The 27,967-nt window shown below is 36.9% G+C and overlaps 2 protein-coding genes across 4 annotated transcripts in view; one reads left to right on the top strand and one right to left on the bottom strand.

Moving 5' to 3' along the window:
* Window positions 1–4,812: 4,812 nt before the first annotated feature.
* slc25a24 (solute carrier family 25 member 24) lies at window positions 4,813–20,491 on the top strand. Of its 2 annotated transcripts, none has more exons than XM_006634876.3 (11): window positions 4,813–5,001; window positions 5,158–5,348; window positions 10,234–10,360; window positions 10,951–11,038; window positions 13,737–13,848; window positions 16,213–16,371; window positions 17,085–17,237; window positions 18,089–18,196; window positions 18,469–18,636; window positions 18,883–19,033; window positions 19,337–20,491. In XM_006634876.3, exons 2-11 carry the CDS (start codon window positions 5,166–5,168, stop codon window positions 19,516–19,518), a joined length of 1,431 nt encoding a protein of 476 aa, XP_006634939.1. In that variant the 5' UTR covers window positions 4,813–5,001; window positions 5,158–5,165; the 3' UTR covers window positions 19,519–20,491. The 2 variants fall into 2 exon arrangements, with proteins under 2 accessions (XP_006634939.1, XP_015211082.1); XM_015355596.2 differs by having other exon boundaries at window positions 4,816–4,925.
* Window positions 20,492–20,889: 398 nt separating this feature from the next.
* selenoj (selenoprotein J) overlaps window positions 20,890–27,967 on the bottom strand; it is a 277,040-nt gene continuing 269,962 nt past the window's right edge. For both annotated transcript variants that reach the window (XM_069194128.1, XM_006634962.3), the window contains exons 4-10: window positions 27,365–27,463; window positions 26,005–26,097; window positions 23,936–24,092; window positions 23,314–23,429; window positions 22,428–22,505; window positions 21,881–22,020; window positions 20,890–21,711 (exon numbers count right to left, since the gene is read on the bottom strand). In XM_069194128.1, the coding sequence (XP_069050229.1) occupies window positions 21,610–21,711; window positions 21,881–22,020; window positions 22,428–22,505; window positions 23,314–23,429; window positions 23,936–24,092; window positions 26,005–26,097; window positions 27,365–27,463 (785 nt within the window). In that variant the 3' untranslated portion in view covers window positions 20,890–21,609. The remainder of the gene's footprint in view (window positions 21,712–21,880; window positions 22,021–22,427; window positions 22,506–23,313; window positions 23,430–23,935; window positions 24,093–26,004; window positions 26,098–27,364; window positions 27,464–27,967) is intronic.

Genomic DNA, 27,967 nt, shown 5'->3' with positions numbered 1-27,967 from the left:
AAGAGGCAGGACGTGCACCAATGGTTTAGTCCAAGTAATTACTGTTTACATAATAATTATTAGGCTCTGACAGAACTAAGAAGATATCGAAACTTTACCAGTATTAGGTGTTATACCGTACTGTGACCTAGAAGCTAAAATATCGTAGGGCTCACAATAAACGCAATTCTCAAAATCTCGAAGATGCATGGTTCTTTAATTAAAATTGTTACGCTGTCATGAATTACTATCGTCGTAATGTTTTTATCAGTACTTGTTTTTTTAAAAGTGGTGCTGGTAAAAAAAAACAGTACCACGTTTTAAATGCACCAATGAAATACACCAATGAAATAATCCACAACTGATATCAGTTGTTTTTTTCGTGTAACAAAAAGACTTAATCAAAAATGACAAAGTTTTTATTGCTGTTTTTAGCAAAAATATTAGAACCTAAGAAACGCCCAAAACAGTTTTTGCATAGGATCTAAATGTCTTAAGCCTTCCTTTGTACACGCAGCTCCTCCCCTTAGGGTGTTCGGCCACCGCTCTTTTTCAAAGGTGCACTAAAACTAAAAGTAATCTTCACGAGCTCATGCCGCCTGTGTCAAAAGATATTTGCTGTACACATTTAGCTATATTGATTTAGGGAATAAGAGTAGTAGTAAGATGTCAGCTCACACTACATTCAAAAATGTAGAACTCAAATGTTTGTTTTTTTACAGTGAACAGAATTTTGTTGTTGGTTTTAATCAACCAGCCAAACTGGTTCCTGGGAACACTTGCAAACACAAACGGATCATCTTAAAGATACAAGATTTTTAAGTGTTAAAATTAACAGCATGTCAAAGAGAATGGGTTTAAAATACAAAAATGCAGCATACATCCGTATACTGTAAGTTTTCTTTCTTTTTTTACCCAGTCCACAACTAGTTTAGCAGGAAATCCAAGAGTGGTTATTTCCTGATTTTACAGGACAATAAAGGACACACTTTATTGTTGGCCTTTCTTAAATTTGTGAAAAATTATATAGATATCTAGATAGATATCTTATTATATTCGATATCCACATTTTATGTTTGCTATAGAAAGATGTCTTGAATTATTTGGCTGATCTTGTCAACAAATGTATTTAACAATAAAGCTAGTGTAGGATTAAACCTGATATTACCATTCTTACAAAAAAGAGAACAACTTCTAGCTTGTTTGGTTACTATTGCAGAATTGATCTTAGGATCTCTTTTAACCATTTCTTGAAAGACCAAACAGATTAGAGTAAACATAGTGTGGCTGTTCTTAACAGACAGCCACCACCCTTTGTGTAAAGGATCGCTTTCATAATCTCAGTCCTAAATGTCCAAAATGCTTAAAATTCTATTTTCTCAGTACATTCTCAGAACTTTTAATTCTTCTAAATTCATTCTAAGCTTTTGAAATCTCATCTCTAAGTAATTTCTCCAGGAGCCAAATATTATTTTGTCCTCAAATATTGAACTCAATAATAGAATTCATAAGGAAAACATTGAGTTACACTTGCACAAATCTATGGTAAGGGCAATTTGTAGTAGTTAAATCACCAATAATTCTCACACCCTAGGGCAGACTCAGGAAAAGTGTTTTTTCTGTTGTATGAGTCAAAGTATTCAAACTATGGTATGAAATGTTGTTGTAACAAAGACAAAGGAACTGGTGGTAGATTTCAGGAGGAAAAAGGTCAAACCTACTCCTGTCTACATACATGGGAGTGGCGTGGAGATGGTGGACTCGTACAGGTACCTGGGAGTGCACATCGCCGATAGACTGGAATGGTCTAAGAACATCGAGGCCATCTATAAGAAGGGACAGAGCCGACTTTACTTCTTGAGGAGGCTCAGGTCCTTCAATGTGTGTAGTAAGATGCTACATATGTTCTATCAGTCGGTGGTAGCGAGTGCCATTTTCTACGCAGTGGTGTGCTGGGGCTCTGGGATTAGAGCAGTGGATTCTAAGGCTGAACAAGCTCATCAGGAGAGCAAGCTCTGTCATTGGGTCTGACCTGGACCCCTTGGAGGTAGTGGCTGAGAGGAGAATGATGTCCAAACTAGAGGCCATCATGGACAACTTCTCCCATCCCCTCTATGACAGGCTTGCAGAAATGAAGAGCACGTTCAGCAATAGGCTGATTCATCCACGGTGCGACAGGGAGCGCTACAGGAGGTCATTCTTGCCTTCTGCCATAAGACTACAACGCATCCACCTTGCGTCTTGGCAGAGGCAACATCGACAGTGACCTGTTTCTGGACTGAACGCATCTACACATCTACTGCTACATCTCTTCTCTTTCTTTTTCTTTTTCCCGTTTACAACCTTTTTTTGTGCAATATATGCCAGGGACCTGTGCAATACATTATATCTATATTTACATCTATATTTATATTCATATGTGTGATACGATTTTTCTGTGTACTGTTCTGTTCTAGTTTGTTCTTTGTGTGTCCGGACTGTGAGTAACTCTTGTATTGTATTGTATGTATTGTACTATTATTATATAATTCGTTACACTGTGGCTGTGTTGTGTGTATTAAGCTGCTGTTGCACTGCAATTTCCCTCACGGGATCAATAAAGTATCTATCTATATAAGTTAAAGTGTTAAAGGACAATGGGAAATTTGGCCAGGATGCGGGGGTAACACCCCTACTCTTTTTGAGAAACACCCTGGGATTTTTAATGACCACAGAGAGTCAGGACCTTGGTTTTACGTGTGAACCAGAGGACAGCGCTTTTTTACAGTATAGTGTCCCCATCACTATACTGGGGCATTAAGACCCATAAACCACAGGGCAAGGGCTTCCTACTGGTCCCACTAACACCTCTTCCAGCAGCAACCTTAGCGTTGCCAGGAGGTCTCCCATCCTGGCAGTGGCCAAGCTCACACCTGCTTAGTTTCAGTGGGTTGCCAATTGTGAGTTGCAGGGTGATATAGCTGCTAGTTAAGAAATCATTTCAAATTGGATTCAGTAATCACCATCATAAAAAAGCCTAGGGCTAATAAATTCTTCATCCATGGTGATGTTGATTATTATTATTATTATTATTATTATTATTATTATTATTATTATTATTATTATTATGTCCTGACATTTGCCAACCCACTTTATACCATACGGTGTCGCGGGAAGCCGGAGCTTACTCGGCAATCAACGAGTGCAATGCAGGGTACACCATGGACGGGATCTAGTCCATCGCACGGCAAGTGCAAGCCAATCATACATGGGGACAATCTGGAGGCAACGTTAAAGGCCGAGGGGGGGAATTTGGCCTGGACACTCCCTACTCTTATCGAGAAATGCCGGGGATCTTTAATGACCACTGAGTCTGAAAGACCTCGATGTAATGTCTCATTCGAAAGACAGTGCCCACTATAGTATTGTGTCCCTGCCACTATACTGGGGCATGAGAACCCAGACAGATCGCAGGGTGGGTGCCCCCCAACTAGTCCCACTAACACCACTTCCAGAAGCCACCATAGCTTCCCAGGAGGTCTCTCATCCAGATAAGTGTTGTGCTGCCCCCTAGCGTCATATGTACCACACTTCATGTTTTTCTGAAAATGACATGAGGAATCTGGAATTGTGCTGAACACCTACGCATGTTATCAGTTACATACAGGTGTGATTGTCTTGCGTATACTATACCACTATAGCACTGGTGTGTAGGGTTTGTAGTCTCGTTTAAGATCAACAGTTTTTCGGTCAGATTTAATTTCTCTAGTAAAAAGTTTGCTTAGCATCTCATGCAAAGAATAGATGCAATTTATACCCGTATAAAGAAAATCATTGTGGAAACTGTAATTGTAATATTAGGTTAATAATATAATGTGATCAAGATTTTATAAATAGAGTTTTGGGTCCCATGGGGTCACTGTGAGTAAAGGCCAACAAACTTGACTGTTCAGCTGTTTCTCTGCTCAGCCTGACTCATAGCGACTCATGGAGCTCAGGAAGAGACAAAAAAGGAACTGAATATTACTCAAAGGTTAGAACGAGACATTTCTGAATGAATACCACATGGTGTTGAAGTATCACCATCACGTTTTGTGGCAAAAATAATCGAGCTAAACACAGCTGAATTTTACGTTGCTTTGTTTCAATACTTCCTTTTTTTAGATGTCTCAAATGTAAGATTCCAGGAGCCTTTTCTTTGGATACCACAACTATAGATGATTCAGATTGCTGATCTTTGTTGTTATTATACTCAGCTCTCCAAAGAATATTTAATTGCCCATAATAGCCATGGTGTTTGTGTTATTGCCTTCCTTTACATAAGCGTCCCTAAAAATACGATGGACACACAATTTAAATAAAAATGTAACACTGTAATTCCATGTAGTGTAATTGCAGTTTAACGAAATTACCCCACTTGCCACGAATTTATCATTAGTCATAAACGTAGTTTTCATTAATTGCGGTTGTTCAATGATTAGCACAGGGCTAGCATTAAAGATATGCGTATCTTTAAGAGTGAGGAGAATACCAGCAGCAAATAGTACAGTATTAAAATACATGTTACATTCTTTCGTAGCCATTTTAGTCTTTTCTCCAGTTGTAAGTACCCTGGAGAAAACAGCCCATCAGACCAACAGAAATGTGACACCCTGTGTTTCACAAAAGGTTGCTTTACTGTTGTTTACGGTTACAGGCAACGGCGATTGTTGTTTACTTTCCTTTAAATGTTATAAATCTGTTTGTGTAGCATACATAATTGAAAAATACAATCTGAATAAGAATTCGGATAATTACTGTGATCTTAAACAAACAGAAAGTATACTAGCAGACTCATCCGTGTAGGGTGTGGCGTAGATTTTAAAAAAATGCACTTCTCCATAGCTGCAGAGCTGCCAAGAAGACTCCCATTTTTCCTCTACGTTTGATTCTGGAGGATCCGACGATTCTTGTCCCTTCATAAAAACGTCAGTATAGTCAGCCAAATTCGATCGACCTTATGGAAAAGTGACGTTTCTTGTTTCTGTGAGTCTCGGTTAATAGGTAGGCAGAAGATAAAGGAAGTAAAAGCTTCCCGGGTAATGCTCTAGCTGAATACGAACTAGCTCTGCTATTGCAAGTTTTTCCCTATATATTTGTATATATTGCGTAACAAAACCCTCAAATACAGGCCCTTTTCTGTTGTTTTATTTTTGGTAGCAGCAAAAATGTATCAGGCTGTAAGAAGACTGGTTTTCACTGACTCACGTTGCTTTGATGCGGAGAACAAAAAGAAATACGAAGAACTCTTTAAGAAGCTGGACACCAATAAAGATGGAAAAGTAGATGTTTCGGAGCTGAAAGAGGGCCTAGAGGCAATGGGCACGACTCTGGGGAAAGGTGCTGCACAGGTAATCCACCTACAAGGACTGCATTTGCAACATATTTTTTACTGTTCTCATATATTGTTTTTAAATTTGTGTTGCGCATTGTTTGAGAGAGGAGAGCTTATGTTCCAAAGCTAATATTTGTTGAGTAAAATGTAAAAGGTGTTGTTGTTGTTAATTGTCAAGAGCGACATGCAGATTATATACTTTGGTGCATAGCTTTCATTAAAAGTTATCTTTTTGATTTAATGCACGCTTTTTTATAACCGAACTTTAAATGAACCTTTAATGGGATTGTCGGTTACATTTCTCTTTTTTTAATACAACGTGCTTCCTCTTTTGTAAATGTGTAAGTTCCACCCATCTGAAACGCCATAACCACTAAAAAGCTAGTAAAGCAATGTATAGTGCCTTGTTTCATATAAAAATAGTTTCCAGCATGGCCGGCAAAAAAATATATGTCTGCATCTTGTGTATGTATAGTCAAATATAAACAAAACATGAACAAAATTTGATACTTAAAATTGAAGACTGAACGACTAGAGATGAGAGAAATAGAATATTAGATGTGTTCCTTGTGGTGGAGAATGGGATTTTGCTGTAGTAAGATTCAATACAGAAGCATACTCAGATAAAAGGATTACTGCAAAAAAAAACAGTGCATTCTATGCATAATGTATGCTATGTCCACACCCACAGAAAACTATTAAGAGGCATAGAGAAATTCAGGAAGCCACATGCTTGTTCTTTTAGGTATGCTTAAATAATTAGTTTTTGGTTATGCCTTTAAGTCCTTTATTAATTTTTTTTCTTCTTAAAATTTCTTATATGGGACGTCTTGTACTTTAACCCAAACGCCTTAGTAAACCATGTGTCAGGTAATAAATGGTAAAAGTCCTATCCAGTGATAGATATTGTACTGGTGAGCCAAAGTCTTAAAAAAATCATAAATCTAAAGGAAGCAAATGGTAGGTGGTAGATTTTATCATTTAAAAAGTGGTGAAATGACAAAACCAGATCGCAGATTGCTCTTTTTACTGTTAGGGAGCATGAATTACAGTTAATCACTTAATATTAGTCACTTTTAAAATAATTTTACTTATGCATGTTTTTTTTTCTTCAAAAAATAAAGGGTATGAATTTTGGATATTCCAGTTTTGGCAATATATTGATTCATTCATTATTCATGACTGACCATGAAACACTTCAGTGATCCTGACTGCTTATGCAGTAACGTACCTGATTGGTGAGACAGTTGAATGGACATAGGGGTGGGATGATGTAACGCGTTTAATGTCAAGCCTGGTTAAAATCAAGGAAGAAGATCATGGAAAGGAATCAATATGCCCCACTTATTAAGAGAACAGTGCATGTTTGCATCAATACATTGTAAGCTACATTAAGTCCATATAGTGTTCACAGCCAGCAGTTTCTATCCTGGCATAGTGTTAATGCCAAACACATTCCTTTAATGATAGGCCATGAACTGGGAGACCATGAGTCACAACACCACGCCAAGATCAGTATTCTCAGTGACAGTTCCACAGTATTGGAAATGCCAGGCTGCAGCAAGTGACTTATGGCAACTGGACTGGACAGCACCATATTAATCCGGTCCTGGGGTCTCACCAGGACCAATCCTCCCTTTACACGACAACATTCCAGCAACACAAAGCATGTCCTCGTGCTGTTTATGTAATGTTGGGTCTTGTACAGGCTGCAGAAATTGACAGTTGGGCCATAGAGTTTCTGTGTGCCAGGCATGATCCTCGTGGAACATCTGTGGGATGTGTTGGAACAATGTGTGGAGTCTAGGGCTTGTAGGCCTGGGAGCTCACTTGCCCAGGCTCTGCGAGAGCAATAGGAGTCCCACAAGAGAGCATCAAATGTACATCACAGATGTATTGCTTCCAATGGGGGGCTCACATGCTACTGGCCTGTGACTTTTACAGTAGACCCTCTGTTGATAATTAATGATCATTAACATAAAGAATGTACTTGTACAATATGTCATGACCAAAAGGAAGTCTGTGCACATGCTGCAAAAATACTATAGTTTTCCTGATAATTGAATTTTCTGATAATTCTTTGACACTCAGTATAACTGCTTGCTGATTCATTAAAATTATTGAGGGTGCCTGAAAACATAGATATTTAGGACCAAAGGCTTGTGTGTGGTTTGCTCATTTGTTTATTATCTACTGCGATAAGGCTTTCTTATAATTTTCCTCAGAGGGTTCAGACTGGCTGAGCAAGTTATTAGTGCTTAGGTGAGGCCAGGAATAAGACACTCCTCTTGTTCAAACATGGAGCAAACCATAAACATTCCTTAGGTTTTAGACATAGGCTGCTTGTTGCAGTGGAGGTAACAATTTCTTAGCCTGACTTCTTGACCCCCTTTAATAGGTAAGAGTTCAGTTTACTGTAGTGCAGTGGTTCTCAAACTTTTTGGACCAAGTACCACCCCTAATCCAACCAAAGCATCCAGGTACCACCTACAAGTCATCATCTCATAGGAACCCCAGAAATTCTCAATGACCAACATGAGCGCGCGTGCACACACACTCACACATACATATAATAAATATTATAATAGTAAACTTTATTTGATGTAGCGCCTTTAAAGGTGGCTTCTCAAGGTGTTTTACAGAAGAAAAAAAACATTAACAACAACTAATAAAAAAGCACCATTTCAGTGAGAGAGGTGAGCCTGTTTAGTTGAGCAAAGCAGATGTGAATTAATTTTTCGAGCCTTGATACAATTCACAACTGTGTCTAACAGATATTAAATCGTCAGGCATTTTCTTGACGGCAAAGGTCTCGCGGTGGATGTTGTAATGCGTACATTAATTTTTGGAGCAACCTCTAATTCGTGCAAGTACACCGTTATGTTGGCTTGTCATTGCTCTAGCACCGTCTGTACACACTCAGACGCATTTTATCCAGTCGAGGCCATTCTCTTCGATAAATTCATTCAGAAGCTGAAATATGTGCTCTCCTGTAGTTCCTGTTGGTAGCGGTTTAAAGAACAGAAAGTCCTCATGGGACATGCCCTCAAACTCGTGTCTAACGTAAACGAGCAAATTGCCCAAATCGACTACAGACTCATCTAATTGCAGTGAAAAACATCTGCTCATCTTAATGCGCTCTATCAGTGTACTTTTGATGTAATCCTTCATTTCAATAATTCTATGAATGACTGTGTCTTTCAGGGGGAGGGGGGCAGCAGGTCGAGCTGTTTAGCAGCTTTTTCTCTACACATAATACGTGGCAGCTCTTTTGCCAACAGTAAATAAGGTTCTTCAAAAATAGTGTAGCTTACCTGCTTTAGCAATACGCAAGCTTGCATTTTTCCGCGTTTCCGTTTTTATTTCCGTATTTATTTAAAGTTTTTCTTTCATGCGTATGGGAGCGAAACACAGAGACGCTCGGTGTATTTTTCTCAAATTAGAACAGTTCTTAAATATTTTTCTGTTATCACGCTTTCGTGTGCTCACAAGATTACCTGCGTTCGTAGCACGCATTTCTATGCATTCCTGTGTTTAGAATGTTAGCATAGTTCCAAAATCACGCACATTCTCCTTTCTCCCTATTTGCTGGAGATACAGTAGCTTTTTTTAAATACAATTGGTCACTTGCATCCGTAGCACGCATTCCTATAGAGTGGTATAGAATTGCAGAGTATCTCTTGTGTCCACTGAAGTGTTAGCGCGCACTGTATCGTAGTACGTAGGCTGCGTATTCGACACGTATTAAAATACAAAATATGAAAACCGTCCCGATTTTTCAGAGCACACGACACAGTTCCAGGGTCATATGGCATACCACCTGGCGGCACTCCACGTACCACTGCCGGTACGCGTACCACAGTTTGAGAACCACTGCTGTAGTGTATTTGACCTTTTTCCATCTTTACAGTGAACACTGTCATGTTCATTCTCAATTGCATAAATGTTGTTCCTTGTACCTAATTTAAGTAATTAAAATTTAATACTTTTCACTGATATGACCATTAAAATCCATTTTGCATTATAATAGCATGGAATAGGAATATTGTTATACACTTTTTATTGCATTGGATTCAAGTAAGTGAATACTGTTGTGTTCTTGCAAATTGTACACAAATACTAAATGTATGGTTTATTTCATATTAGAAGATACATTTAAATAGGGTATGTTTACAGGGTGTTGTGCTATCATTATATGGCTTTCTTTGGGTGAAAATATTGTAAAAAGTGAATAGTGTATTTTATGGTAAAACCTAATTAAAATTGTTCTGCCTTTTTGTGAAATGTTTGCCTTTCCATCTTAATTATAATATGCTGTATTGTCATTTTTTCATGAGAAAATTACTGAGTTTATAATATGTACCTACACTTGGAATCCAACCAGTAGGTGGCACAGTATGCACCTCATTAGCTAACTTCCTAAAGGTACAGCATTGCTTTGGATCCTTATAACCCTTTAACAAAGCACCACTTCTCTTCAGAAAACCAAAGCAGAAAAACAGTAATTCCATTTCCACACTTTTTGTATAAAAATAAACTGATAACAAAGACAAGAAATGTGGAAAACATACCACAGTCTTCTTTTCCAATTTTGAAATCATAGCTTTCAAATCTGTGACTCCCTGCTTGGGTGAAATAACGTGGAAATATGTACTATTTAAATATTAAATATTAAAATTTAATATTTATTTGCTTAAAAAATGAAAACTTTAGGCAGAACAAAAATGTGTGAAGATTTGTATGTTTTTCTTTTCTGTCATGTTTAATTTTCTTTTGCTTACTTTAAAGTCTGTTGTAACATCCCCATTGTTTTAACTGATCTTTGTATTTGGATGAGTATAGTGGATACAGATACAGTACCTAATGCTGTTCATTGTCTTTTGTTTTCATTCTCGTTTTAGAAAATAGTTTCATCTGGAGACAGAAACAAGGATGGGGGGCTGGATTTGAAGGAGTTCTCCAGATATCTCGTAGAACATGAAAAGAAATTGCGACTGACTTTCAAAAGCTTAGACAAAAACAAAGATGGTATGTTTCTTTCAAGGATAATGAAAGTATACTGTATGATTAAACAGCTGATTATATTGTGTAAATATACAGTTAATTTATACATGTATGGATTTTAAATCTTAGTATTTATTTCCAGTTTGCAGTAAATAGAAGTGTTACAAAACGTACTTTGATCAAATAATTACTGTTAGCATTTAAATCGCTTGTCTTTGTATGTGGAAAAATTCCAGACCTTGCACTTTAGACTGTGATTTAATTCTGTGGCAGATAATGTCTAATCTCCTGCAGGAACTTTTTCCTGTATACAAAATGTTTTTAACTTGCATTCATGTATTGAATATGCCTATTTGCTTTAGTAATAGCAGTAAGGAGGGTTTTTGGAAAATTAAAATCAAGGATTATGCTTTCCTTTAGTAGAGCTACAGAAATCACAATGTGACTGTTAGATGGGAACAAATTGGTTTTATATTACTGATGAAAGGACAGAGTGGAATCATTCTTAATTGAAGTATTTAGTTTGCTGGTGTTTTGTCTAACTGAATTTTGAAATCAAGAAATTTTAGTTGAACAATGACAATGCTAAGGGAAATACTTTTTTTTTTTTCTAGGATGTATTGATGCCTCTGAGATCAAGCAGGCTCTTGAAGACCTTGGAATGGACATAAGTGCAGAGGAGGCCAAAAAGATTCTTCAGAGGTTTGCACACCCACACAGAGTAGTGGTTTATAGTACTTGTGTATTTTATTAACCATGCTGTAAAATCCCATTGGTATAACTAAATTCAATTCAGTTTATTTTTATAAACAACTGAATTGAATAACTAAAAGGCACCTTTCTACATGGGCTGCCACATTTGTTTTCTTCAAAAGGATATAATGAAAGAAAAATAGACCCCTGATGGCAGGGTTATCAAAGAGATTGAATTCCTGGGGTATTCAACATCTGTAATAATGAAATATCTTCATTAAGCAAACTCATGGCCCACATAAAATATGGTACTTGTGAATAACAATAATCTGAAATAAAAGCAACTTCATTAATTGTGATGAATATCATTGTATACTGTGTTGGTAGCGATACTTTCTAAAGACATTGAAATATAAGTTATGACTAGGATGAGGTTCTTTTATTTTGGTTTAGTATTGAAAGAGGCCTTGCTTTAGAGATCCTGCTTGCAAAATAATCAGTCAAATTAATTTTTTGCTGTAGCTCCCGTTATGACAGTTTACCGCATTATAGAATTATGCAGTACAACCATTAATGGTGTTGTACAGCTACTGTAGACCATATGGGCAGGGTGGAGCGAAAAACAAGAACTCTGAGCAACATCTCTGCAACATCAGAGGCTGGGATCCTGCTGTCCTGGGTCTATTGTCAGGATCACATGGACACATGAGACTGGGATCCTTGCAGAGTGAATTAAAACAAAAGACAAATGTATTGAGCTATGTCACATATGCATCCTTAGATTATTTAAATGTACATGCAGATTAGGGATGTTGGTTCTTGTCATATAAAATGTTAAATTACATTTTAGCCTGCAAAGGAACAAGTAATAGGTTTATTCCATGCTGAAAAGAGAAGAAAGAAAATGCAACACTTCGGCCTTGGAGCCTTCTTCAGGTGTTCTTTATTTATGAAGCATTATTCCTTAAAGGAGATTAAAAAACAACTTTTAAGAGAGCATTGTGCTTCAGTTTTTATTACAGTAAAGGTGTACATGACTGCTTCTGTTTCTTATTTTCAATTACACCAGGAATTTGGCTTTTCATCTTTTACGATGTTTTATCAACTTTATTGGGTGGAGACCGTTTATAAGTAACGTACTACTGCAGAAAAGTTCTTCTGCAGTACAGATGATAAAAAGGAAAGCATGTGCCTTTGGGCATGTGAAAGAAAAAGTGCTTTACATTTGTTTTTATTTTTACTGTGTGCAATAGGCACACATTCAGGACATGAATTAAGGATACTTAAGATGAAGGTCAGAATTCTTGTCAATTGAATTGTAGATAATTCATATTTGGGCTTATATTGATTTATTTTAAAATAGTGTTTTCTGCTGTATGTGCTGTGTTTAAGTGCACAGTCTTAAATATATTCTGTTAAAATATAGCAACACTTTGATTTAACTTGTTAATAAGGGGAAGTAAAACAATATTGTAGCAATATAATTATTAAATAAAAACACATTGATCCACTCATTGCACCTGACATTGAATTTTAATAAGAATTGCACTAGTTTATGTTTGCTTTTTTACGGTATATCAGTTTCTTTATACCATACACATTGCACATCCAGCTTCTTTACAAAATTCTGTTATCTGAATTACACTCAAATTAGCTCACTTCCTTGTCTCACCACCCTTAAAGCCAGGATTAGATATAAACTTCTTACACCTACATACAAAATAAATTGAGACGCATCTAGACAATAGCCTGAAATGGAGAATTGGAGTCCATTTTCACTGGGTGGTCAGGAGGCTAGCCATGCAGTAGGCCTCCACAGATTTTATCCATTGTTTCTGAATCTGTCACAGTGCGGTAATACCGTACTTTAAAAAAGATAGTTTGTTATTTTGGTTTTCTGTTATCAGTGACCACTTACTGTTTAATCCACTTAATGTAATCTAATTAAAAGCGATTAACTAGAAAAGCTAGTCAACCTGTCCAAGAAGAGGAGGCACTTTTTGCTCAAAGGGTTGTGGAAATACGGAACAAGCTACTTAGCTATGTAGTTAAAGTCGATATCCTGCTCTCTTTAAAGAAATGGCTTGATGAGATCCTAGGATCAGTTAGCTACTAAATATCAAAAGGCTTGATAGGTCAAGTGGCCTCTTGTTTAGAAACTTCCTTATGCTTTCAGTGTATTCAAGGTCAATTGAAGCAGGAGAGGGTAATAGGAGAGGGTAAAAATTCCATTCTGATTAAGATGAAAAATAAGTCAAAATGTACATTAGGACTGATGTTCTGAATGAGCAGTGTGGATGAGAAGCCCAAAAAAATGGAAATGGAATTATCACTGATCCTACATCAGCAAGAGCTGGGATTTGAAATATGAAGTGAGGAAGATATTTGAAGGGCTTACATTGTAGTAATACAATAACATAATTAAAGTGCAAAAAAAACCCTCCAGTTTGTCTTACCTTAAATTTGTAATTGTTTTTTTCTTATCTTTTAAAGATATTCGGTTGCTGTCATGCTGGCAACATATAGTAATTGCAAACCAGAGAAGAAGAAGAATTTAATCCCACGCTTTAGTCTGTGTTTGGTCATTGTGCATTTGAATCTGAAAAGGAAGATGAGCAGGAGAGGAGAAGAGCAGGAGCTGTGAATATATACCAAGCTTTCTGGCTGTACTAGTGTTATTTACTTATTTAATGTCTTTTATTTCTAGCATTGATGCTGATGGGACCATGACGGTAGACTGGAATGAATGGCGTGAGCACTTTCTCCTCAATCCTGCCACTAACATCCAGGAGATCATCCGTTACTGGAAGCACTCCTCGGTGAGTCTGTAGGGAGTAGGCCTTCAGGGAACTTAAGAGAACTTTTTTTTCAGCAGCCATATCACCCTGCAACTCACAACTGGCACCCCACTGAAGCTGGAAAACGAGGGTTGCTGCTGGAAGAGGTGTTAGTGAGGCCAGCAGTGGGCGCTCACCCTGCGGTCTATGTGGGTCCTAATGCCCCAGTATAGTGACAGGGACACTATACCATAAAAAGGCGTCGTCCTTTGGTTGACGCGTAAAACCGAGGTCCTGACTCTATGTGGTCATTAAAAATCCCAGGGCGTTTCTAAAAAAGAGTTGGGGTGTAACCCCAGTGTCCTGGCTAAATTTCCCATTGGCCCTTACCAGTCTTGGCCTCCTAATAATCCCCATCTATGAATTGGCTTAATTACTCTGTTCTCCTCCCAGCTGATAGCTGATGTGTATTGAGCATTCTGGCGCACTATGGCTGCAGTCGCAGCATGGATGCTGCACATTGGTCCCCATTACCTGTAAAGCGCTTTGAGTGGAGTGTCCAGAAAAGCGCTATATAAGTGTAAGCAATTATTAATGTTATTATCAGACTGCCTGGTAGGTTTCACACAGCAAGGTGTGGGGCCCATGATTCAGAGTACTTTTCTGCCAGAAACATTCCACTGGGGGCAACTTATTCAACTAGAGCCATTTGTGACATCTGTTAACTCATGTTTCATGCAGCTGTGCATCCTGCTGCAGATATTTTCCTGTAGAAACAGTTTGCTTCGACGAGAGAAAATGTGTTTTTTTTTAGGAACCAATTTCTTTCTGTCATCTGTGAGAAAAAAAATGTGAATGTTAGCACATTGGTCAGGAAAGTTAATGAAGTGGTTCCAATTCTATTGAAATCTCTACTAATTACACTCTGGAAGATAAGCTATGGTGACATGAATGAATTGAATTACACACTTTAACCTTTATGTCATAAAGTGTAAGAGAAGGTCTGAAATTTGGCAGTGGTTCGCTAAGCTACTTGGCATTCCATTAATAACTGTTAAAGAGAAGTAGGGGATCAAGCTTCTAATAAAGCATTGCAGTACTGCTAAGATAATGAATGTGAATGATTATAGAAGGTCTCTGAAAACGGTCTTGCAAAGTTAAATGACACCTTTAAAAAATAACCCTCATCAGTGTTATGATTTTTAACAGTCGCCTACTTGAGCTGTTTGGTACCATTAAATTGGTTATTTTTCTGCTCTTGCATTGATTACATAATTACTGTAAATTAGCATGGCTACCAGATTTTTCTCCTTAAGGCACTTTAGACCTGACCACATGCTCTCTTGGAAGGCTTTATGATGAAAGCATACCAAAGCAGACTGTATAATGTTTTTTTATATCCTTGAAGAAAAGAATACTGTATGTATACTCCACTGGCGGAAATAGCTACAGTTTGTGTGTAAGAAAATAATATTTTATTACAACTATTCAATATTCATGTAGTTTTCTGTGACTTGAAGACAGTGGGTCTTGCAAAGATAAACCTATATAATCTAAACTAATCTACAATTTTCTCGAGGGGATTAGGTTTTAAAAAGATGGTCTGTACTCTGGGCTCAGGTGAAGAGGGGTACTTGTGATGTGGAAAGACCACAGTGGCACAGTTCTGTTTTGAGAGAAGCCACTGGGTGTTTATTTCAGGGATCAGGCCTGAATCAGGATTCATTGACTTTTGAGGATGATGGAAATATCGTATCTATGAAATGGTAGGTTTCAGAAGCTGACATCAATAACACAAAATTAATGTGCTTGTCTGTCGAGTATTTATTTTAAGTAGGCATCACAGAGGTAACTAAGATAAGTACTTTCTGTAGGTTAGGTTGAAAGAATATTTAATGGAGTACAAACAAATCAAAGGTTTTAAAGCAACTTTTGAACATTACAACCATCTGTGGTAGATGATACTGGCAATAAAAAGTTCAGCAATCAGACTGTAGTTTGCAAGCTTAATCATTGTTTATAAATGTATTCAAAGTGAGGAAGTGTTCTGATTATAATTTATTTCATTATGTCAGTCAGTATTGGTATAATCCAAAGTCAAATTCACCCTGACCTTTTTTTAAAATAGTAGCATAAAATGTTATTTTTCCCATTCTTAATCTCTTTCAGCAACTGAAACCTGCATAGTCTTTTATCATTATTTGAAGGCCTGAGAAGAGGTATCGTTCTATATTTATCCCCAGGTTTTTACTTAACTTCATAGATGCAAGATTGTGTAGTTGTTGGAACTTTCACTTTTGAATTAACATGCACTGCTCTGTGAATTGGAATTAGTTGTAATGTATTGTTGAAGCATTTCATATTAAAATAGAACACTGTTTTATGTTGTTGCATCTTGTCTGTTAGGTTTTAGATATTGGAGACAGTCTTACAATCCCTGATGAATTTACAGAGGAGGAGAAGACAACAGGCATGTGGTGGAAACAGCTTTCAGCAGGAGCAATGGCTGGAGCTGTCTCTCGGACTGGCACTGCCCCTCTTGACAGAATTAAAGTTTTCATGCAGGTAAAGAACGTCTGGTTGGTTGTTGAGTGACTGACCTGTGAAGACTTCCTGAGATCTTTAATTTGAGTGTGCTTTGTCAGTGGTTTTTTACACTGTAAATGTGATGCACTGAAGGGACCTTTTTGCTGTGTCTTTCATAAGTGTCCATTTCTATTTGCACAAGATTGTTAAATATAGTTACACTTTAACTCTGGATTAAGCGTCTAATAGTGAATATCATTATTATAATAAAAAATTAGGTCAGAAATGTGGTTGATCACCAACTCACTTTTTGAGCTTAGGTAAGGGTTAAAGCTCACTCAATTCTGACCCAAATCTAAGAAGCTAATTAAATCAAACATACAACCTTGCAAATGCGGGCCAGGCTGCTTCGGAGAAGTTGCAAAAATTCTTAAATATAGCACTTTTAAATTAAACAAGAGTGTTCACCTTCCATGCTTTTAAATACCATGAGAGCTTTAATTCCCCATCCTGACATGCTCATGCTAGCTCACAGATTAAGCTCAGGGCAGGGGTGATGAATGATGTTAGTATTGTGAGAGGACAACCCTGTAATTTTATACAGTCGCCTTTTATATAAATTCTATAAAAATTATACAAAACAGAGCTCTGAAAACAGAGAAAAAAACCCATAGAAATACAATTCTGTATGTATAATGTTAATCTTTGTTGTAGTTAAAGGTGAATTTACTTATATTTTACTTGCATTTTAGGTGCATTCATCTAAGACCAACAAAATAGGCCTCGTCAGTGGCTTCAAACAAATGCTGAAAGAAGGCGGAGTGTTGTCACTATGGCGAGGAAATGGAGTCAATGTTATCAAGATTGCACCAGAGACGGCTATAAAGTTCATGGCATATGAGCAGGTATGGACATTGGCACACTTCTGAAAAGACTTTCCGTATCTGGTCTGAGCATTTCAGTTAATTTTGAAAATCCTTATTAAACTGAATGTTTCTTGAAGACTGGGAAAAGGGTTTGCTACTTAATCTTAAAAGTGCATACAATTCTTTTTGTCAAAGAAAAAATTGAAGTCAGTTTTTAAATTGTATTACTTGTAGATACCTAAACGTAATGCCACTTGTGTTTTTCATCCTTAGTACAAAGAAAACTTTTATCTGTGGTAACTAAATGATGACGGGACCTGTTCAGGGTGAAGCTCACAAAGACTCCTGTTAATTGCATGTGTGTTGGGACAACCTGAAAGAATCCAGAAGTCGTTAATTTCGCAGTTAATAGTAGCTTGATTACAGACCTAGAGTTAACCTTTAACATATCTAGTGCACAAAGGTTTTTGATGTTGGGGGTGTTGAACTCAGACTGGAATATGGACCACATTCTTTGCCCAACAGGTGCTTTTATGCCCCAACCATAATTCCTCATTGTAATACACTTTGGATCTGTGGCTCTATACAAGTACTACTTATTGGTCAATGATTTGTTATTCGCTAAGCTTCCTTGACTTTGCACAGGAATATTTTCTTATACAAATATAATATTTTGTCATATTACAGTATGTACAAATTCATGAATGGATATACTTTTAAGACGCAAATCTCCAAAGCTGTAAAACGCTATTTTTCTAAAAAAACCTCTTACAACACGAACCACATTTGACACAACAGTTGTAGCCAAACTTTGATATGCATTTCTGCTGTTTTGGATTCTAGGCTGTTTGTTGTATTCTGTCCTTACTGTGTCCTCTTTTCTGTGATAGTATAAAAAAATAATTTCTTCAGAGGGGGGAAAGGTTCGGACCCATGAGAGGTTTATGGCAGGATCCCTTGCTGGAGCTACGGCACAGACCATCATCTATCCCATGGAGGTAAGCAAACTCTGAACAGCAGCTCTCAGCTTTCAAGTCTGTTCTGTTTTCTTTTTTATAATCTAAGTCTATGGTTCAGAAAGGACAATGTTTTATTTTCATGTAGTGTACCTTTCTAAGTATTCAAAAGCAAAATTGTGGAAGGTCTTTAACAGGCAGAGATATGGCAAGCAATATTGATAAAATCCTTGAAGCCCTTAAAAGAAAGTCTTGAGGTCTGGGGATAATTGGTCTCTTTTTATAGTGTTAATTTATCTTTTTAATTACCACAGGTGATGAAGACCAGGCTGACCTTAAGGAAGACTGGTCAGTACTCTGGAATGTTTGATTGTGCCAAGAAGATTCTAAAGCGTGAAGGTGTGAAAGCCTTCTACAAAGGCTACGTCCCTAACATTCTGGGAATCATCCCTTATGCAGGGATTGACCTGGCCATTTATGAGGTTTGTATATTGTGATCTTCTTCCATCAATATATTAGAGGTGTACACTGACTCACAAAGCTGAAACAAATCTGGGTAACATGCCCTTATTATTCTTTCAACCATTGCTTTCATGTTTGACATGGTGTACGTTATAGATGAAGATTTGGGCCATATAATAGAGTTGTAAAAACATTAAGTTGTCTAAAATGAATGACAAAAATGAATATCATCATAGCTAATACACTTTACCATTCTCTCTTTTCAGAGTTTGAAGAACGCCTGGTTATCGCACTATGCTACGGACTCTCCGAACCCCGGTATACTTGTTCTGCTTGGTTGTGGGACCATTTCTAGCACCTGTGGACAAATAGCTAGTTACCCTCTTGCTCTCATTAGAACTCGGATGCAAGCACAAGGTACGTTTGCACAGTAGTAAATTAAAATGTACGAATGCCAGGTTGGCAAGGACATAATGTCTGAAGTTTCATCTCTCCATTTTTGTGAATTCTGTCATTTTGTCATTAAATGGAGTTCATTTAAGAAATAACCATGTCCTTGCTAAAATAATATATCTTAACATTAGGAATCACTTGAGTAAAGTAAAAAACACAACATACAAAAGAAAGCTACATTGGTAAATCCCATTTAAAAGATTTGTTTAAAACTAAAGTGTTAATTCAGAATCTCTTTTGATCAAAATCTTGAATGTTTTCTTTCAGCTTCCTTGGAAGGATCAGAACAGCTGTCCATGGTCAGCTTAACTAAGAAAATTGTTACCAAGGAAGGGTTTTTTGGACTCTACAGGGGGATTCTCCCAAACTTTATGAAGGTTATTCCTGCTGTGAGCATTAGTTATGTTGTCTATGAATACATGAAGACAGGTTTAGGAATTTCCAAGTAAGAACTATAGCCAGTTCCTACAGTTGTAAGAAATGCCAAACTGTATTTCCCTAAGAAAGCTTTAAGTTGGGAAAATCAATGTTCAGTCTGTTTGAATCTTTGACCCAAACAGAATAAGGTATATAATGTTTCAAAGATGTACGCCATTTCTATATATTTTTTGTTATAAAATATGTACATGCCCCTTTTACATGTTTTTATTTTGTCTCCATCTCCAGTAGATGGTCTGTAAACTAGCAACTCTTACAGCATTACAGATCTAAAATGAGAAATGTTTATATAGTATTGGAGAATATAGCTTTCATTTTTTTATATCAATATCGAATAGAATGTGCCTTATGAACCTTTCCAGGTTTTTATGGACTTCTTGAATGTCTCCTTATCTTTGTGAATAAGAATATTGCCTTCACTCGTGTTAAGTTGGTGCTTTTCTTTTTACATTACAGTGTAATTTTAATGTGGCAAAATTGTAATTCAGGTATTCCACAGTTTTTCTCTGCATCCCTAGTTTTGACATATTTCTTTATTGAGGTGCTTCGATTTCTGATTTACTATTAGCCTGTTTTAGTACTGTGCCATCAATTGCCCCCATTACCTAAAAGCAGAATATGCTTTTAGTAATTACATTCTCAAAAGTATCAATACAATCCCAAGATCAGTAGAACACTTGTCAGAGATTTATTTGGAGAAACCTTCCAAATCACCTGTTGCAAACATTTTGCTAGTTATTTCATATCCAAATCATGTTGGATATTGCAAAGTCATATTATATGCCAATATAAGCAATGAACCTATATCCAACTCCCCTTTACGGACTGTTTTGGTTAGTATATATTGAAAACACTGAATACCTTAACTGTGTCAAGTCACCAAAAAGCATGGTTTATAAAGTAATAAGCTGATGGGAGTATAGGATTTGTCAGGTATTCCTTTCAATACAGATTTCAAAATAAATTTAATATCTGTTTAGAAAATTCTCTTCTGACTGGTTTTTCCCTCAGATGATACTGGTTTTTAAATTATCTGCATGACAATTTTGTCAAATTTGAAATAATTGAAGGACTGAAAGAGAAGCACATAATGACAAAAACTACTGTTCTACATTTCAGTATTACTGCTCATTCCTATGGAAGTTATGCAAACTTTATTTCAAAATTAATAGTGTACTCTAAAGCCTTTTTTCCCCCATGTTTGAGCAATATGAACATTTCATTTTAGCATTGTAAATGGAGAAATGCAATCCTGAAAGGAGTTTCATCCCAGACATCCTGTTTTAAACGGTCTGCAATGCTGTACCTACACAAGTTGTCTCAGTTCCAGAAGTATACTCCTGTGGTGCAAAACATCTTATTCAGCCAAGCTCCACACTGAATTTGTTTTTCTGGCTTTATTCTTCTTTTTGTAGTTTTCAGTTTATTATTGTTTACATCCAGCAGCAGTTTTAAAATACCATTCATTAAATTTATGCCTGTTCGTGATTCAGAAAGAATAGGAAGCACTGGTGTTTAATTGAGCCTGTGGCTACATAATTTACAGTGCATATTGTACTGTTCATTATGAACCCAGTAGGGCATAGAATAAAATATAGAATAAGAGCATTTCTATATAATTATATTCTTTACATACTAAACGCGTATCAATTTTAAAGCATGTCAAAGTTTCCTATGCTTAGCCAGAAGTTATTTAGGATTCATACAGCATCTTCATCGCTCCTGCTTTGAGAGTAAATTTATAGTTTTGCAGAGGTAAATGCTTAACTTCCAAATTTCCAGGTATTTTTTTTTACTGAGTAGCACTTTTGGCACTAAAAACACAAGAACAGCAATATTCACTTAGGGACTCTTTTGTGTTGGTGTAGAACAAAATGTTTCCATACCGTCGTTAGCATGAAAAAAAAAAGAGGTGAAAAGTAGGAAAAAACAGAATACTTGGAACACAGTGCAACTTTACCGGACCAGAACACATGCATCAAGTTCCCACCTGATATACTTTCAGTAGGAACTTTCATTAACTGTTCCCTCAAAGCCTGCAAGTTGCATTAAACATTCATAAAAAGGAACACCAATGAGTGGTGAATGCACAAAAAAGGAAATTAAGCTTCATGGAGTTGTGCGACTTTCTTTGCCAATTCAAGCAAGATCGGGTATCTGAGTGTTCTGATCTTCCATGAATCCGGAATTCCAGATAACCCAACCTTAAAGAGAACAAAAAAATCTTTAAAAAAAAACACGGCCAACATTGTATTCGCTGTAGTTTTTAACCAAGTCTGACACTTCTCTCTCTTTCATGGGGTCATTTGACATTAAACAATTTGACTGCATGGGAAATAGAGGCTGAAAACAAACGGGTTCTAATTTCCGTACCTGAGCTCCCAAGCAGGCCCCAATAAAAGAGCTCCTGCTACTGGTGCAACCCCCACAGCTCATGGTGTTACGGATAGCCTGTTCAAACACTGTTTCAGTCAGGACGCCATGCAGAGCCGCTTGGAATGCACCAGGCAATCCTAGAATGAGTCACATGATGGGAGGTCATGCAGAAAATTTAAGTGCTACATAAAGAATATTGTTTACCTACAATGATGCACATGCACACCGAAATGGATTCAGAACTATTGTAATATGCTTTTTTTATTGTATTTCAACAGCAGACTGTAATGCGCTTTTTGACAAATGTTTTATGAAGACTGTCACCGTCTTTCCCAGGCCTAAAACGAGTTGCCCTTTTCCAACATGTGTTTCTGCTTGAAAGCAGGCAGTTGGTCTAGAGGGAAATAAAGTTTATTTGAAGGATCAAAGACAAAAGGTGCGCTCCTAGAAGAGAATTAAATAATCAGCTGAAACCTTTCATATTGTGTCATGGAAACGGTCAGAATTTGGCCGTTGGGAATTTTTAACAGGCAATTAAGCTTACCTCATGTGTTTGTGAACACTGCAGGCATCAATGCTTTCGGAGTTTTAGATAAGTTCTCCTTTACTTTCTGAATGGTCCCTAAAACAAGTATCAAACATCACAAAATTAACAACTTAAGATGCATAATAATATAAATTATAATATATTAAAGAACTAGCACTTCCAATGTAATTAATTGCTTTCTAAGTTTTAAGTGTTTCACGGTTTAGGAAGAAACCTTTTTACAGAGTATTGGCCAAGAATCAAACCTGGGCTAACCATTTGGAAGACTTCTAAGATGACCACTATCCCACCAATGCTAAAAAATAACTTCAAAATAAAATTTAAATATTTTTTCTCACTTTCACATAAAAAAAAATCACCCCAATTCATTGTATAGCTGATCATTATAATGCTGTGTACTTCTGACTAAAAAAATCTACTCATGTAAAGGGTATTAACATTCTTCCTGAAATTACCAAAGTAATATGGGTTGTGTATTGACAGGTACTGTATATGCCTGAAAAAGGATGTCCAATAATTTCTGTAATGTATTGTATCTCTCCTCCTTTTCAATTTAACACTGCTTCCTCACTGTAATCTATTTTTTATTTTATAAACCCAGTTCCATGTGTATTGGGAATAGGCTTTAGTACTGTACTTCACAATCAACAAGATTTAAAATCCTTTAAAAATCTAAATTATTCTTAACTGCCTTTTATAATCACATGGTGATGTGTAATTCAGCATAGCTGTAGCAACGATTGTCCCTTTGCAGTACAAAAAATATTAAATACGCCTGAAAGCTTTCAGAACAGTCAGATGAAAGGCTGGAAAAAACCTTTAAGTAAAAAAGGTACTAGGACTTGCGAAACTAACTTAGAGCAAAAAAAATTACTCCACCAACCATACACGGGTCCATCCAGATTCTGTGGGTTCATACTGTTCTGGTTCTTTAGCTGGTCCAGTACAACATCCAGGGCTCTCTGATCTGGGCCATGCAGGATGTAATACTCCAGGAATCTGCATAGAATTGGCTACTGTAATTCATCTTACCGCAATATGATTATAAATTACATGGTTCAAATGCGCTTTTTCAAATGAACTTTGAACAGCATGCTCAAAAGAAACTATGCTTTCTTCAGAATCTACCTGCATGAAAAACGATTTGCATTAGATGTGCTGATGTGCTTGCCTGTGACTAGTGACCATGGAAATTATCTCTACAAAGCTAAATGTTCTGACTCAAATCAGTCATGTATGACAAGTCAACTTGTACATTACTACTGGATAGTTTAAGAAGACTACACCATTACATTGTTTTCAAGAGAAAAAACACTTATGACAATTTTTTGATTACACTAACACTATAAAAGTGCGATAAAAATCACAAGGTTACTTTTTAAAAATAGTAATTACATATATTGCCATTTTGTGGACTACAAAGGGGCAATTATAGAATAGGTAGAAAAGACAGACCACATTTCAGACTGTTAAAAAATACTAGAAACCTCTGTAAAAATACTAGCCTGGCTGCTGCTAGTGTCACTGCCACACAAGTGTCACTGTTCTGGGTGACACAAATTGCCACCTTAACCTTCTCCAGCAACTCTGGTTTTCCAGCATATAAAGCAACAATTGGGGCCAGTTTAGCGATCCCATCTATTTGATTGTCCACTTCGCAACCTTGAAGGGAAACAGAAAATTATATTTTTTATTGCTCGTCTTTGTGTAATCTGCAGCTCCTGCTCTAAAACTGCGTAAAAAAAGGCTTTTAATAACTTATCTGAGGTACTAATCTCACGGGACAGGAAACTGTTCTTTTTCATAAAATGAAAGTAATATTGCATCTGCAAATATTTGGCAGAAAATTTGGCAGATCCCCAAAGAATCAAAGTGCATTTACCACTTGCCAAATTGGGAGTTTTTGTGTTGTCTGAATGTTCTTCCATTTATCAAACTTTAAACCCACATGGTTCATTTTTTACATTCAATTTAATTTAATTGGTCTACCACTGTTTCCAAGTCTTTACTCGCTGAGGATAGGTTACCTATAAAATCTGGTGAACTGCAGCCCCTCAGGAGCAGGAGTGAATATCATGGTGTTAAACTACCATTAATACCATCCCTAATGAAACTAGAAACTCCTAACCCCATCAACCCCACTTACTTTAAACCTTACCTAATTGCCAGCTGAAAAACCTAGTCTAAATTTCATCCAATCTTTGTCCCATATCCCTACAACCAAGGTGCAGTCAGTCTCACTCTCCTTTTCAGCATTTTCTTCATATTCACTTCATATTTGAAAAATTCTGCTTTAAAATCGCAGTCTTTAAAAAAAAATGTTGATTGCGCATTGGGTTGTGCAGCTAGGTTCGATTCATACTCTTAGCAAAGATAAAGAGCAAGTCATTAAGAAAGTGATGCTGTGGTGTGTTTTTATCAGATGCATCTGGTGACTGGGTTGAGTCGTATGTGTCATTTATTTCACATCATTTGTGTGATAGTTGCCTCCAACATATGGTAAATGTTGTGCAACTATGCATCTTCATAGAATCTCTTATAAAAGTATAGCTGTATGAAAGACATTGATATAATTACTTTTTAAAAAAACATTTTACTTTGATAACTAGTGGACCTATGTCATAATGTGATTTGTAGCTATCGCAGTACCAAAACATTTTATTAAGCATTGTGCGAAGATAATTACAGTCAGAAACATGACGTAATTTAGATTTTCAGGATAATTTGCTTTGATTTAATTTAATTTTATATTGATGCAGGTTTTGGGAAACAAATACTGAAAAGCTTTCAATCTTATCTGGTCATTAGGATTTTTTGATATACAGTATATCTCCATTTTCTGTTGGCATCAAAGATGTTAAGATAAAAACTAAAATAATCTAGAACCCTAAATTCATTTTTAGATTAACTCTATCCCATGCCTGTACCAGGAAAAAGAGTAACCCAAATCTGAACACTATCCCAATCTTAACGCTAAATTGTAACTTTTAAATCTAACGCTATATCAACCCTTACTCTAAGCCCAAAATAAATCTTATTCCTCTAGGTCTAGGCTTAGGCCAGCATTAACCCTCACATTATTACCCTTTACCTCGAACCACAGTTGAATGTTAACTGTTAAAGTCATTCAAATTTGTGCTTAGTTATAGCAACTGTACAGTACATATTTGCTACCATATGCTCTTACCCTAATACTTTATCAACCATAATTGAAACCACAGCGATCCCTAACTCGTAATCCAATTTTATCTAACTTCTAACATGAAACATCACCCTAATCCTAATTCTAACCCTAAATATCTTTACTTATTGTAATCTTACAACAGACAGAGCTACACTATTGCCAAACAGGATGCTTCTATCAGTACTGATCCCTTAGAAATTATAAATCAAACATGAATGCACTGCAGAATGATTTGTTTAGATTCATAAATTGCATGTGATACCATGAGACAATTAAAAATGAACTTTCCAGAACATCAGACAACACGACTGATTGTATTTCACAGCAATAAAAAAATTTCTAACCAAAACTAATGAATTAATCTTTAGATTTTATCTCCATTTTCTTTACCTGTATCTGTTTTTCCTGCTTCAAAGTTCTTTAAGAAACTCTTGAGGCTAGCATGTCTCCAAGGTCCTTCAATAGGAAGCTGGGGTCTAGGACCTGGAAAACCATAATGCCTGTCACAGGTACTGCAAACATTACAAGGCAAAGTCAATGTGAACAGTGCTGAAGGTTAACTAAATGAAAGACTCAATAGTGCTAAATGATAAGCTGCATAAAAACAAACATTCACCGAGTTTTCTACTTGTCATTTACTGTAAATGTTGTCCATTTGTCTATTACCCATAACCCATTACCCAGCTTACACCCAAAGAAGGCTCCACAGCCTACGCATGCTGACGCGGCTACCTACCTGAACTACTATTACACATTACGTTCTGCAACACTGAACAATTCAGATCAGCAGTTCCCATTTCAGTTAACATATTTTTACCAGAATATTTGTAAGCAACTTTGAAGTCACTGCAGTTTGCTAAGAATAAAGAATTTCCACTCATTTTCTTTTTATGTAATCAGCAATAGTGTGGCCTTGGTGGTGCAGTGGTTAGCATTTCCGCCTTACAGTGCTGGGGCCCTGGGTTCAATTCCAGACCTTAGGAGCTATCTGTCTGGAGTTTGTACGATCTCCCTGTGTTTGTGTGGGTTTCCTCTGGGTGCCCTGGTTTCCTCCCACAGTCCAAAGACATACTGGTAGGTTAACTGGCTTTTGTGAAAATTGGTCCGAGTGTGTGTGTTTGTGTCTGTGTCCTGTGAAGGACTGGCGTCCTCTCCAGGGTGTATCCTGTCTTGCCCACGTTGCTTGCTGGAACAAGCCTGCCACAAACATGCCCCTGAATTGGAAAATGTGGTTAGAAAATGGATGGATGGAAATCAGTAATGGTAAATCAACTCATCTTTCCCAGTATGACACTTGTACTCATGTGGCCTGTTTACGTTTCTCCTAAACTAGGCACTGTTAGTGCCATCTACCATTCACCCTGTTTATCTCCCAGTGCCCGTAGGAGCATCCCACTGAGTTGAGTCTACCTGTCATTGACCAAACCCCAAGCATGCAGACACACCCCACATATCACATCCGTCACTGCTTCACAGCAAGGTAAGGATACTCTGCCAACCTAAGCACAGAAGATCCCATTGGTGCTCAGCCAATTCTGTAACACTGCTTGTGGAACTGCAGTCACTGAAAGTTAACAACCTAGCACAGGCTGAAAATATTAATGTCTGGACTAGACAACTCACCCTCTGCACTTATACTGGTTGAGATTCACATGTCAATGAGCACTGTATATTCTTAATAGAAATGTTGTATGATAATCATGATAAATAATATTTAACCCATGAATTAAAGGCTACTGAAATTGCCAACCTCCTTTGGGACGGTAAGGATCATTAACAGGAGTATCATACTCTGAGCCTGGTCCAAAGAACTTGTATGTGCGTTGTTTAAGGTCATCCACATTAAGCCCTGTTAAAAGAATACAGATCACAAACTATTGCATTTTTAAAAAAATAATCAAGTGCATTGGGACAAAAGTGACTCATCTGTTAATATATAAAAAGCTATAAAATGCTCTCCTTGTCATTCTGTTCAATTTATTTGATTTTTAAATCTCGTTCACCATAACTTACCACTAATTTGAAATAGGACTGCAGTATACAGTATGTAATTCAGTTGAACAAGTAATAGGTTTATTCCATGCTGAAAAAAAGAAGAAAGAGAACACAACATTTCGGCCGTGGAGCCTTCTTCAGGTCTCACACCTGAAGAAGGCTTCACGGCCGAAACGTTGTGTTCTCTTTCTTCGTTTTTCTAGCATGGAATAAACCTATTACTTGTTTCTTTGCAGCCTACACATGCTGACGCAGCTACCCACCTGATATAATCCAGTTTATTTTAATGTTATTCAATTAACATGTTGCCATAATCTGGAGAAGCAGAAAACATTCCAGTTACACACAGTTACATATC

Source organism: Lepisosteus oculatus, chromosome 9 (assembly GCF_040954835.1).
Source record: "Lepisosteus oculatus isolate fLepOcu1 chromosome 9, fLepOcu1.hap2, whole genome shotgun sequence".
In the NCBI taxonomy this organism is placed as follows: Eukaryota; Metazoa; Chordata; class Actinopteri; order Semionotiformes; family Lepisosteidae; genus Lepisosteus; species Lepisosteus oculatus.
This window is presented reverse-complemented; position numbering and strand designations above follow the sequence as displayed.

What these genes read in the sequence shown, in the direction of transcription:
- slc25a24 (XM_006634876.3), top strand. Translation starts at nt 5,166, where the DNA reads ATGTATCAGGCTGTAAGAAGACTGGTTTTCACTGACTCACGTTGCTTT. An exon ending in AGTTCATGGCATATGAGCAG is followed by an intron (nt 17,238 to 18,088) that starts GTATGGACATTG and finishes TTTCTGTGATAG; the next exon opens with TATAAAAAAATAATTTCTTC. An exon ending in AACTCGGATGCAAGCACAAG is followed by an intron (nt 19,034 to 19,336) that starts GTACGTTTGCAC and finishes GTTTTCTTTCAG; the next exon opens with CTTCCTTGGAAGGATCAGAA.